The 13446-nt window shown below is 36.9% G+C and overlaps 2 protein-coding genes across 2 annotated transcripts; both read left to right on the top strand.

The window, feature by feature from the left end:
• Positions 1-4345: 4345 nt before the first annotated feature.
• On the top strand, positions 4346-8383 carry LOC147278178 (BEL1-like homeodomain protein 3). The gene is given in 6 exon segments (XM_086250371.1): positions 4346-4661; positions 5326-6237; positions 6418-6794; positions 6898-6958; positions 7254-7818; positions 7821-8383. Coding segments are annotated over 5 exon segments (1914 nt in total). The 5' UTR covers positions 4346-4661; positions 5326-5361; the 3' UTR covers positions 7856-8383.
• Positions 8384-9160: 777 nt separating this feature from the next.
• On the top strand, positions 9161-12172 carry BLH11 (BEL1-like homeodomain 11). Its single transcript, XM_086250372.1, has 5 exons — positions 9161-9452; positions 10238-11061; positions 11156-11535; positions 11623-11683; positions 11808-12172. Exons 2-5 carry the CDS (start codon positions 10264-10266, stop codon positions 11961-11963), a joined length of 1395 nt encoding a protein of 464 aa, XP_086106498.1. The 5' UTR covers positions 9161-9452; positions 10238-10263; the 3' UTR covers positions 11964-12172.
• The last annotated feature ends 1274 nt before the right edge of the window (positions 12173-13446 follow it).

Here is a 13446-nt window from a genome sequence, read left to right as displayed (position 1 = left end):
TAATAAAAATATCACTAAACTAATTTTGATCAAACGAGATATTATAGAAAAGGTATTCAAATTTAAGAATTAAATAGTTGAATGTATAAGTAAAAGGAAAAATTAGAGTTTAGTCTTTCTAATATTTTTTATTTGAAAAAAAAACCTTATGGTTTTATTTTTTCTAAATAAAACCATTGGATTATTGTCTTGTCAAAAAAATATATCATTATTATTTTTTTTAGGGTATAGAGTATGAGTTTACTTCATACATGATGTAGAACAAATAGCATAACGGTTAATGTAACAACTCGATCGCCAGAAGGCCAAGAAAGTGAACAAGCTTCAAACCGGCCCAGTGTCAGAAATGCGCCCATGATATACCGATTCAAAGGGAACAACAAAACAAAAGGCACTTTAGGGTCAAATTCTTTCGTTTAGGACTTCAAATAAGAAATTTAGTGTTTTTGAATAAATTTCCTAAATTGCACTTTATTTTCATTTTTATTTCCGTTTAGAATTTCGAACGTCTATGGTTGTGAAAGTATTTAAACAACCTTTTTGACTGTTTGTATCATGATCATTATCATTTTTAATCAGAAAATCTTGAGATTTCTCTGGTTCACTCCAGATTCTTTTTTAGGGTTGACGCTAGTTTTCCCTATTCTCTTTTACTTGCTTGCTACGCTACGCTACGTCAATACCTTCCTAGAGTATAGAATGAGGTTTGTGGAGGCTACATGTTAAGTTTTAACTTTGAGCTCAAAATCTCAGAGTTAACACCTAATATAAAGCCGACAAATCAGGACTTGAAGAAAAAGTAAAAATGCACTACTGAACACTCGAAAATGGCGGCCAAGTGCTTGACGCTTGGTATGTGTGAAAAAAATAGAAACTAATAGACCAATATTACGTAATATGAAATTGTTACAATATTATTGGACTTTAGTCATAATTTTAAAAGCCATAAGACTTTAGTCAATAAATTGTAAAATTAAAGAACCTAAATGAAAGTCTCCTTAATTAAAATTAATGTCTATTAATTTTAACTACTAAATTTCAATAACTTTTTTAGTTTAGGTACAAAAATTAAATAGCATTTTAAATTAGGTACTAGTTGAAAAGTCAAACAAATTAATAAAGTAAAAGGTATTAGAATTTACAAATATTACATCACATGCCACTACAATAAAAAAATAAAAATAATATTACATCACAAATTTTACATTAATTTATACTATATTGTATTAAAAAAAATCAATTCAGTCACAATTTAACTGTGACTGTCTTGGTAAATTGAAAGAAATAACTCACACCACTATACTATATATTATTTTGAGTAAAATTATTGTTTTGATCTCTATTTATATTATATTGTCTATATTGTAATATAATTTTTCTAAAAAAAATTCAATTAAGTCACAACTTAACTGTGACTATCTTATAACTAAGATGTGACTGTCATTCAGTCACAATTAAATTTGAAGTTGTGACTGTTGTATAGTCACAATTAAATGTGAAGTTGAAACTACATTAGCAAATTTTCAAGATGATATAAAAGCCTCAAGGACAATTTTGTTAAAACCTTATAAATTTTAATTAACACGCATCATCTGTGGGCCAAAGGATAAAAATGTCAAATAGAAAAGACTCAAATCAAATGGGCTAACATATTTGTGACCTAATCTAAAAAGCTATATTTAAATTTGGTAATTCAATTAAAATATATATAGTCTTTATGTTATACCAAAAAAATATTGAAATTTGATATTTAATCATAATTTTCTATTAAAATTATCATAACTACTAGAATTACAACTCTCCACATTTACTAAGTTTGTCATTGGATATTTGAAAAGCTTGCAAAGCGTTACACAACATACTTTTTTTGTTTTTTGTCTTTTGTTTCAAATTTTACATTATTTGCAATATACAACATTGAAGATTCATAATCCATTGAAATTATTGGTTAAAAAAAAAATCCATTGATATCATGTAATCAATTTGAACTATAATTGCTATAATACATAGAAAACCTACCACCAACAAAACATGGGATCATCTAATCTTATAATAACTCGTGATGAAATAAAAACATTATAATCATAATCACCAGTTATGAAACGTGGGGACTAAAATTGGATTAAACAATCAAACTTAGAGCATATGTCCAGACTTATCTAACTCAATCATTGTTTTCTTGCTTCCTTGTGTTTGAAACTTTGATTCTTTGAATCCTATATATATGAACCAATCTATCGGTCCCAGACAAGAGAGATTCGGTTGATTAAACCAAATTGTTGGTAGGTGGCTTGGATGGAGTAATACGGTGGAATTATATTTTTGGTGGGGTTTAAATAATTTGGTCTTCTAATGGAATATTCCATTAGTTAAGAAAATAGTAATTCAAATTAATGTGTTGAAGAATCTAATGGTGCGTTTGGATGAAGTAGTTTGAAATTACTAAGGAATTCACAAATGACGGAATTTAAAACGATGTGATTTAAAATTCTAGAATATGTAAATTCTCTTGTTTGGATAACATGTAAACATAATGGAGTTTAAATACAGAATTTATGGTAGTTTTAATTTTTGATACATTAATTCAAAAGAGTGATGGTGATGGTGATGGTGGCAACAATAAAAATGATGTTTATGATGAGTTGACCATATTGGTAGAGGTAATGGCCCACAAGCGGTAGGAGAAATGGTGGTGGCTAAAATTGGGGTGTTGGTGGTGGCGGTGGCGGTGGTGGTGTTGGAAATGGCGGTGATGGTGGTGGCGGCGGTGACGGTGATGGCGGTGGTGGCGACGGTGATGGCGGTGGTGGCGGTCTTGGTGTTGGTGTTGGTGGTGGTGGCGGCAGTGGCAGCGAGGGTGGTGGCGGGGGTGGTGGTGTTAGTGGTGGTGACGTTGGCGGCAGTGATGGTAGTGTCAACATGGTCGACACGACTTATTTTTCTTTTGTAAAAATTAGAATTTTGAAAATGACACCAATTTAGGTGGAATTTAAAGTTGGAATTTACAGCCTTCAAATCCCAAGTTTTTTTCCACCTAGAATTTACAAAATTATGTATTGATTGACCCAAACAAGGAAATTAGAGCATGTAATTTCTTAAATGCTGAATTTTGTTTAAATTTCGAGTCTTTTTCCTCCATCCAAACACACCATAAAAGTAGAAAAACGAACTGGAGATTTATCAAACCTGTGACCGCGACACTAGAAACATGAGCTCATGAGATTTCCTAGTTCTATTCAATGTTCAATCAAGCTATAATTGACTAGCATTTGTAAAGATGTGTATTATGAAAATCACCAAAAACTCAGTTTTTGAAAGATTTTTAACTAAAAATTTAGCTAGAAATTAAGTTTCAGTCCAATCTGTCCATGGATGCGGACGCGGAAACAAAAAATTATACTACTAAGTGCTGAGTGCTCGTCATTCCACCGAGAGCTCAGTGCATATAGATGCATATTTTTATTTGCAGATGCATGGCGCATCTGCAAGTCGGCAAGCATTTGGCAAAGCCACCAAGAGCTCGAATATGTTTTTTACCGAGCACTCAGTGAACAGTTTGAACTGCAACTTTTGGGCTAGCTGAGATTTGAATTAAATGTTTTTCTCATTTTGAGTTTATAATAAAAAACACCTATAAAATTACATCATTGATTAATAAGATAAAAAGAATGTAAAGAATTTTAAATGATATGGTGGTGTTTTACTTATTATAAATAAATGAACCCAAAACACTGTTATATAATTTGAATTCAAAATTGTGACACAAATCTAACCTATTAGTCTTAATGAAATTAGTTTTTATCAAATTTTTAACCAAGTTTTTTATAAGTTTGAAAAAAGAAAAGAAAAGAGTAATTTGGCGCGTAACGGTGGGAGAAGTGCAATCCCTCGTTAGCGAATGGAGTTGACGGAAGTTATTGAAGAATAAGACAAAGACAAGCAAGCTACTGAGGGCAGCAGGTAGTAGCAACAAACCTCAACTAAACTAAATATAACACGTGAGTTTGGCACTTCCACGTTGCCACCTACTAGGCTACTACGTGTACGAATACAGGCTGTAGAGCTTATCAAAGCCCAAAAAAAAGCCCAAGGGCTTTGGCCTAATATTCAACAATGGACTAATTAAGCAAACACACCCACTTAACTTACCAACTGGTGGTTGCTGGTTAGCCGTTAGCGTAATAGCGTTGGAACCCCACTTAAGCAAACAACCACCATCAGTCACCAGTCACCAGTCACCAGTCGCCACCACCCACATTCGCCTCCTCTAGTCTTCTTCACGAACTTTCTGCTAGGCTTGTTTTTTCCGTGTTAGCGTACACATATTGCCAAACTAATATCCCCATTTTAAAAACACAAAACACTATTTTATTGTGAATAAAATATTCATTAGGTAGGTGCATTCTTTGATTATTAAATCCCAAATAAATATAATACTATTCTTTGAGTTGGTAGTTGGTTCCGCTGTTCCAATGATAAGGAGGTTGGTCTTGTTTGCGAATTATATCTCTTGGGATTGCTGTTTGTCTCCAGTTCGGGAGGGAGGACTAGGAGCATAGTCTACTCTTCTTCGCCCCACTTCGCCTAAATTTGTTCCCAAACACCTTCCTATTTCATTTGATTCCCACTGGAGCCACACAATTCATTCTCAGAGCTCTCAGGTATTTCAGATTTCACCTCCCCTTTGTCATGGACTTTGGCTGCTTGACTTGTTTATATTTGTTTAATATTGGGTTATTATCATAGCACTACTGTGCACGGCTTTAAAGTCCCATGCTTGCTGTTTTGATTTTGGTCTTATTTTGGTTTTATGGGTGTTTGAGTTTCAGGGTATCCATGTCTTTTTTTGGGTAGATCGTTGTTGTTGTCGGCTTGACTTCAATTCAATTTTTGTGGCATGGACGCTTGACCTTTTTTTTTTTCGAGTGTCTTGATTTTATTTTAGTTTGAGTGATTTAGTTTCCTTATGCTTAGAAATGTTCTCACTGTTGATTTTGTGTGCAACACTTTGAAAGTCTGAGCTTTGGCCGTCCTGTTGGTGATATAAGATTTTAAAGATGTATTTATGCACTTTTATTGACATTGCGTGCACTGATGGTGTTTTAGCGTTTTGAAATCTTTCAAGCAAAAATGTTGTTTGCAAGCTATTTATAAGAATGATGGTGCCATGGGAATTTGGTTCAGAATACTGTGATTTGCTTGAGTTTTTGATGAGTTTTTTACTTTTCTTATTTGGAATCAGTAGTTGATTTTGATGGGTATCACCAATTCCATTGGTTATGATTTAATTTCTTATGATTACTGGTAATTTGCCTTCCATCCCAGATTTCTCAAGGCTTTGAAGACAGGGAAGAACAAACTATGGCTGCATATTTCCCAAATTTAAGTAATCAAAACTTGTTGAACCCCTATTCAGGGGATGAGAAACTTGCTTCCTATCCTGAACCGTCAGGTAACATGATGATGTATCTCAATCAAGCTTCATACGCTGGATCCTACTCTGAGGTCTTGTCTGGTAGCTCTTTCTCCCCTCACAAATGTGTCGAGTCTGATGGTCGTAGGAATGAAATGATGTTTATTCCACCTACAAGTGACACGGTCAGAGATTGTGTTACTGGGGATTCCTTGGTTGGTAAACAGAATATTCAGGATCATGGATTATCTCTTAGCCTTTCCACACAAATTCCAGCTGCAGTTTCTGTGCCTTCATTTCAGTACCAGTATCCAAATCCAAGTCTCTCTTCACTTTTGAGCACTTCTCCAATCCTAGGGAAGGGGGAAATGTATTGTAAAGGTGATGAGTACAACCAAAATGAGGAGTTTAGAAACTTTGAAAGCTTGTCATCTGGCTTATATGGAGGTGGTCACGACACTATCAAAACACAGACTTTCTGCAATCCTCCTTGCTCAGTGGGACTCAAAGAAATGCATCCTGAAGCATACTTGTACAACTCTTTAGGTTTTGCAAACACCATCTTAAACTCCAAGTACCTCAAGGCAGCACAACAGTTGCTTGATGAAGTGGTAAATGTCCGACAGGCTTTGAAGCAGTCTCAATTGAACAAACATCAAAAGATTGGTTTAGATGGTTCCAAAGAGACTGATGGGCGTGATCAATATTTACGGATGTCATCAGATCCGAGTGAGTCAAGTACCATCTCTTCTCTTGAGTTATCACCAGCAGAACGGCAGGATTTGCAGAACAAGAAGACAAAACTGTTGTCCATGTTGGATGAGGTAAATAAGCCCAATTCCTGAATATTTTTGTTAATTACTTGGTCTTTACATCTCTTTATATAGAAAATCTTTGTTTTATTTCAATATATAGTATTTTTTTCTCTATTTAACTTGATCATATTGTTTGGTCCAAACTGCACTTATGTTGCAAGGTCAGTAATTGATATGCTGTTATTGTAGGTGGATAAAAATTACAAACAATATTACCATCAAATGCAAAGTGTGGTGTCATTTTTTGACAAGGTGGCTGGGAATGGGGCTGCTACACCATACACTGCACTTGCTCTCCAAGCAATTTCCCGTCACTTCCGCAATTTGCGTGATGCAATCAAGGGCCAGATTCAAGTGACACGGAAAAGCCTGGGGGAGCAAGATGCTTCATCAGATGGGCAAGGAGGAGCAATACCCCGCCTCCGGTACGTGGACCAGCAGCTCAGACAGCAAAGGGCATTTCAGCAGCTTGGTGTAATGCAACATGCTTGGAGGCCTCAAAGGGGACTTCCGGAAAGCTCTGTTACAATCCTTCGTGCTTGGCTGTTTGAGCATTTCCTTCTTCCGTATGAACCTTAAAACTCTTTCCCGTTAATTGAAAATTGTACTTGTCAATTTCTTAAGCACTTTGGTTCACTGATTCTTTCATGGTTTTTGGTGTCACACCAGTTACCCAAAGGATTCAGAAAAAGTTATGCTAGCAAGGCAGACAGGATTAACCAGAAACCAGGTAAGATCTCTTCTAGCTTTCTTACTGTTGTATCACCAGCATCTTTTCTGCAATGGTTTCTTAACATGCATGAGTGATGTAATTCGGATCCAAGAAGGTGGGTTGAAAATTGTAAACATTGATCCTCGCTCTTTTCTCTTCAGAGCCATCACATTGTCAGACTTGATCTTGTAATTTCTTCTCATCATTCAAAGCCTTAGCTTACCTCCAATTAATATCACCAAATGTCCGAAGTCATATACAAGGACCATTCTTTCATTTCCATAGTGTCATAACTAACATTGTTCATCATCAGGTTGCCAACTGGTTTATTAATGCAAGGGTACGTCTTTGGAAGCCCATGATTGAGGAGATGTACAAAGAAGAATTCGGTGATTTGGAGATGGATTCGAAATCTTCACCAGAAAATGTGGTTAAAGAAGCAAGAGTTGATTTCTCAACATCTGAGGATAGAAGAGAGGAGTTGCAGGAAACCGTGATATCAGCAACTTCTGATAGTGTTGACTTGAAGTCTGATCACAATCCCACTGTGAAAATGGAAGGGTCAACAGGAAGGACGACTGTCAAGTTTAGTGCTCATGAAGATTATGTCACCAATTCTGGAACACAAAAATTACAAGGTGATCAAAGGTCTAATGCAGGCAACGGTAGTCTTTATCTGGATGCCAACCAGAATGCTGTTGCCACATATGATATGTCAGGGTTGGGTAATTTTACAGTTGGCAGCGAGGTTTCACTTGCATTGGAGTTGCGGCATTGTGAAGAACACGATGGATTTCCGTCATCTCCTGGATCCCATGTGAGAGGTAATGATGCAGGAGATTCTTTGGATTGTCATTATGGGGATCCAGGGCAGCAACAACAATACAGGTTTGGCAATACCCATCTGTTACATGATTTTGTAGTCTGAGAAAATGGTCTCGTCAACAAAAGGATTATTGCTCCTACCAAAAAACATAAGGAACCAAAAGCAGAATGCTTGTTTTGTTGCTTTAGGTGTGCCCAATTCGCTTGCTTATAGTTCAAAGAGATGGAAGCTCTACTGGCAACGGGTATAGATGTGGATGCGTGTATGTATGATACCAACTTGTAATATAACAGAGATTGGTGGAAGCCTAGGGATATCTGTAAAGAAAATTTGTAAAGATAAAATGAAGGAATATCTTTTGCATTCAATTGAATAAGGAACTTGAACTCGCATAAGTACTCCCCAGTCGGACATCAATGTATAAACTCATTTGGAAATGAGTGTGATACAAGAATTGACTGATTTTGGCTATCATTATTGGTACGTATTATGTTCTATAATAGTTTAAATTTTTGGAGTATGGTAGTTGTCTAGTATTGTATCAAAACTTTGATACTGATGATCTATGAGGCTAAATTTTAATACCAGACTAAAAAAGAGGGATTTTATTATTATTATTAGCGATTTTATTGTTTGCATTCGATTTTTCTGATGGACTTTTTGAGTATTATTACCATACGTTTACCCCCCAAACCCTTTCATATTTTGGATGGACGATGGAGGGTGGTTATCCCAAAGCATGATCACGAGGACAAATGTGGTGGAAAATCTCTCCATTTTGAAATTTACTGGGATGGGTTCAGGTTTTGCAGAGAGTGCAGAGGCAGAGACACCTTTAATCTATGAGGGTGGTGGGCCTTTCCGGTCCATATTAAATAACAAAGTTACAAATAAAGAATCAGAGAGTGACAACTGGAGAAGGCCAAAGGAACAAAGATGGCAATCATTACTAAAGCATCCCAACAGACCAACCCAAAATAGTAACATACACCCAGAAAACAAGAATTAGTCTTATCAAGCACACCAAGCCAAAGCTCATCCTATTCCTCCCTCAATCAATTAATAACACAACCCATCTCTCTCTCTCTCTCTCTCTCCACTCTTTCTCTCAGCAGTGCACAAGACCCCATTTTTATTTTCTATTCATTCTTGAAAGATTGTGATTTCAGTGTCCTTTCAACATCTCTCTATGTATGATTACGACACCTAACAGGAAAAAGTTAGATATTCTCTTATGCTTAGAGGCTCACAACTTCACAAGCTGACAATCCTAGAACTGGGAGTGTGCAAAAGAGAGCCCACTTTTTCTCCTCCTTTAACAGACAACAGCAACCCAGTGAATAGAACAATTTAACATGCTGAGGGCTGTTGTCCTGTCCTGTGAAACCAGAGAGAGAGAGAGAGACATACACTATTACACTGTTTAGAGATGAGCTGCAAGAAAATACTTTTGAGTCTCCCAAAGAAATGTGACTGCAGGCGTTAAAGCTGGAGGGGTTGCTGCTTTTGGTTGTTGTATTATAGTCAGGGAAATTGGGACCATCTTCTCCTGTCACTTTCTGTGGTTTTAACTTGGCCAATTAACTTGGCTTCTTTAAAGAACTAGCACAAGTCTATGTTATAGCTTTCTGCTGCTTGGATTTAGACCTGTTCAGAGAAAGAGAGAGAATCATCACTTCAACAAAGGTACGCTTCAAATCACAGATTGCTGCTTGCTGAAAATTGCTTTCGCATTCATTTCTATGCTTCTTAAAGAAACTCAGTTTCACAATTTCATTTCATTTCATTTTAGCTTTGGTAGTAGGTCTTTCTCCCACTCACTCTCTTCATCTCTGCCAATGAGTATTCAGGGGTGGGACTACTTAGTGGCAAAGGTTAATCAACACATCTCTTCTGGTCCCGTACTTTCAAACCTTCCATCTTCTTTGTGATTTTGACAATTGAAACTCATTATTTCATCTCTCTGTTGATCATGAATTGAAATTTCAATGGGTCATTGCAGCTCTGCCATGACTGTAAATTCACTAATTTACTTACACCATGTAAGGAGGTTCTTTTTCGTCAAATGTGTTTTGCTTTAAGCCTTAAAGTCAGAAATTATTGTACCTATCGAACTCATGACTAATAATTTAGGATATTTCTTTTTGATTCTTGATTTCAGTCACTTGTAACAAGTTAACATATAGATTTCTTCTTCAATGCTGTAGGCTCATCTTGAGATGCCCTTCTACTTTATGACCCAACTACTACTTATATCTGGGCTGGTCAAGCATTTTACCACACATGCAAACCCCAACTTTAGCTTCTTACAAAGCCAGTAAATAGGGAATTTTCATTCTTTGTTTTGCCACTGTATGGTTTACTACTTCATATTAAATTTCTGTCGGTTGCATAGATTTCCAGATCATTGCTTTGTTACTTGACATATACATCTTGCTATTGTTCATGACAAGTTGAAAACCCTTTGATAGCTTTTAGCTTCTAAATTCTGGTTACAATGGTTTCACAAGACTCCCCTCCAAATCCAGCTTCAAGTATTCTACACCAATTCATTATCTCAGACTCCATTACTGGTCAACAACACCTTGATGCTTATGGGTCTTCTTTTCGAAGCAGCAACATATTCCCTCAGTCTCTTGGAGTACTGCCCAGCATTCATTCTCTTGGGGAAAGAATGTCGAGGTCAATAGACCTTGTTCAAGCTCCTCATCATCATACAGTTGCAGAGGAATCAGATATGAACCACACAAGGCATCTGATGGATCTTCCTGGAGCAGCAGCAATGGAGAACCAAGCCCAGAGGCTCTCACTGTCCCTTGGTTCACACATGCTTGTCCCTTCTGTCCAATATAGGCAGAGGTCCATGAATTCAGACCTCATAAGCCCCAATCACTTTATGTGTGGAGAAGAAGCAAGGGAGGCTTGTAATCCAGGAGTTGATCAACATGTAAGCGATGACTACTCTTTCATGGGCAGTGCGCTTCCTTCATCTTCAACCTCACTAAATCGATCTTGTTCCACTTCGTATGGGACAGAATCTTTAGCTGCTATCATTGGGAATTCAAGATATCTAAAGCCAGCTCAATCCCTCTTAGAAGAGATTGTTAATGTTGGTGGGAAAGAGATTGACATTAGCAATGAAAAGCATATTGGAAAGTTATATGGTGGAGGTCGGAGAGGTGCTATGGGTCTTGCTTCTGAATTGAAAACAGAATTGTGCTGCAATGGGCTCCTATTCGCTGACAAACATGAATTTCAAGCCAAACTTGCAAACCTTATTGCTTTGCTGGAAGAGGCGGGTGTATACAATCTTGATGCTTAGTTCATTGGTTTTTTTTTTTTTTTCATCTTGGAATTGTTTTGTCTGATGCTTTCTCTGCTATTTTCAGGTTGAGGACAGAAGTGAGAGGTACTACCATCAAATGGAAGAAGTGATGTCTTCATTTGAGATGGTAGTAGGTGCAGGAGCAGCCAAGTCTTACACAGCTCTTGCACTCAAGGCCATGTCCAGGCATTTTTGCAGCTTAAGAGATGCCATAGTTGCCCATATATATGCTGAAAAACGAAAGTTGTTGCAAGATGTACCAAAACTCAGCAGTGGACTATCACAACTTAGCTTGTTTGACAGAGAGTGTAGACACAAAAGAATGTCTCTTCAACAGCTTGGGATTCTCCAGAGCCAACGCCAAGCTTGGAGACCAATTCGAGGGCTGCCAGAGACCTCTGTGGTAATTCTTCGCAGTTGGCTTTTTGAACACTTTCTCCACCCGTAAGGAATCCAAAACTAACCACCCTTTTATTGTGACTCATCCAAACTACTATATGCATATGGTGTTTACTTGTGCTTCTCATGCAGTTATCCAAATGACTCTGAGAAGCTACTGTTGGCATCACAAACAAGCCTGACCAAGAACCAAGTAATTCCCAACAATTTTGTCTATGTCCCAATTAAATATATATATATTATAGGTGCTAATTCATTTTGTGCCGTGATTCTTTTATAACTTGATGTCAATATGGGCGTCATTGTGCCTGTTTCAGGTTTCAAATTGGTTCATAAATGCGCGGGTTCGGCTGTGGAAACCTATGATAGAAGAAATGTACAAAGAAGAGTTTGGGGACTCTTCAGAGGACTCGAATCCTTTAGCCAGTGGTTCCATGATCGGTGAAGGTATCACAGATCACACAGAGGATTAAAGGAGCGAGGGAGAAGATGTATTATCAGATATGGCTTTGCAGTAATGCAATTCAAGTCTAAGTTTGATTTTGATTTGAAATTTATGTGGTCACTATTTCACGAACCAAGAAAGAGTTATGAAGGTGATTAAGTTAAGTTTGTAAAGGATTTTCTAGACAATGGATGGGAGCATTTGTTCCAAGTTTAAGTCTACCATTTGCAATGTTGATTTTAGTGTTGAGAGGGTTATTAAAAATCTGGCCTTCAGTTCTTGCTCCATTGGTATGCCAGAGTCCTGTCACTACTAAATTTCTTTTTCTCTCATTCTCTCTTATACTCCAGATTACTCAGGAATCATAAGTGATGACTAGTGGATAGAAGTGGAAAAGTATAGAAACAGAAAGAAATTAACGGTAAAAGTGAAAGAATTATTATTAATGGATCGACTAGCCTGAAACTTGGGTTGGAGATTGTCGACTTCTGAATGGGCCTGGCCTGAAACTTGACAATAAATGGACTAGCTAGAAGGTAGCGTTATGCTAACTGCTAAGTCCACAATCAGTTCTAGTAGTGAACTTTGAAGGTGAATAGCAGATAGTTTTTATTTTTTAAGTACTGAATCACATCAAATATGCGGCGCTCATAAGTTGGTTAGGACTTAGGAGAGAGGGGGTGGACACGGCTCACAAGTTGGTTAATTACTGGTTCGTGTTCACGCTAGCTTGTTTAGCTGTACCCGAAAGCCTTCTCACACTTTCCTGGTCTTGGTAAGAAAACAATTTTTACATGCGCAGTCATGTACGTGAACCCAACACCAGTGTCTAGCCTCCCTCACCTCATCTTCTTTTTATACTTTCTTTCTCACTTCTTCTCTCCCATCTCTCCAATTATAAACTTCATCATCTCCTCGATCTTCTCATTTCCTTACAAATTGAACTTGCATAGGTAGGTTTAAGATGTTTCACATTAGGATAATGCTTTTGGGACTTTTCCAACTAATCATATTTAGCTGACACATCACATGTACAACACCCACACAAGTGGGGTGCTACACTTAATTAAGCATTATAAGGAGCATCTACTTCTCTCCATCTCAACCTATATTCATGATTCAACTTACCTTTTGTAAGATTTTGTTTAAAATTAGTACATGAATACTATTAAGGAAATGAGAGATGCACTCGGACTAATTAGTTTGAGAAATATCATATCAAATGTGTGCCAACATGCCATTAAGGTATGGACTATGGAGTAACTTAAAATGAGAAAGCATGAAGTCTAGTCACTAAGATAAGCTTCATTGATCTTCATGAATGAACTCTGGGAGCATCAGTTAGCCATTGATTTTTCCAAAAGCAAAGCTTTGCTTACTATGGGAGGCTGAGAGTTGTGCCATGGTAGTTTTTATTTTGGGTTAATTTCATTTCAGTACCTCAAGTTTGCTTCAAATTTCAATTTAGTACCTCATGTTTAAAATTTTGCAATGTCATACCTCATCTTTCC

This window comes from Dryas octopetala, chromosome 7, assembly GCF_963921425.1.
Source record: "Dryas octopetala chromosome 7, drDryOcto1.1, whole genome shotgun sequence".
NCBI lineage: Eukaryota > Viridiplantae > Streptophyta > Magnoliopsida > Rosales > Rosaceae > Dryas > Dryas octopetala.
This window is presented reverse-complemented; position numbering and strand designations above follow the sequence as displayed.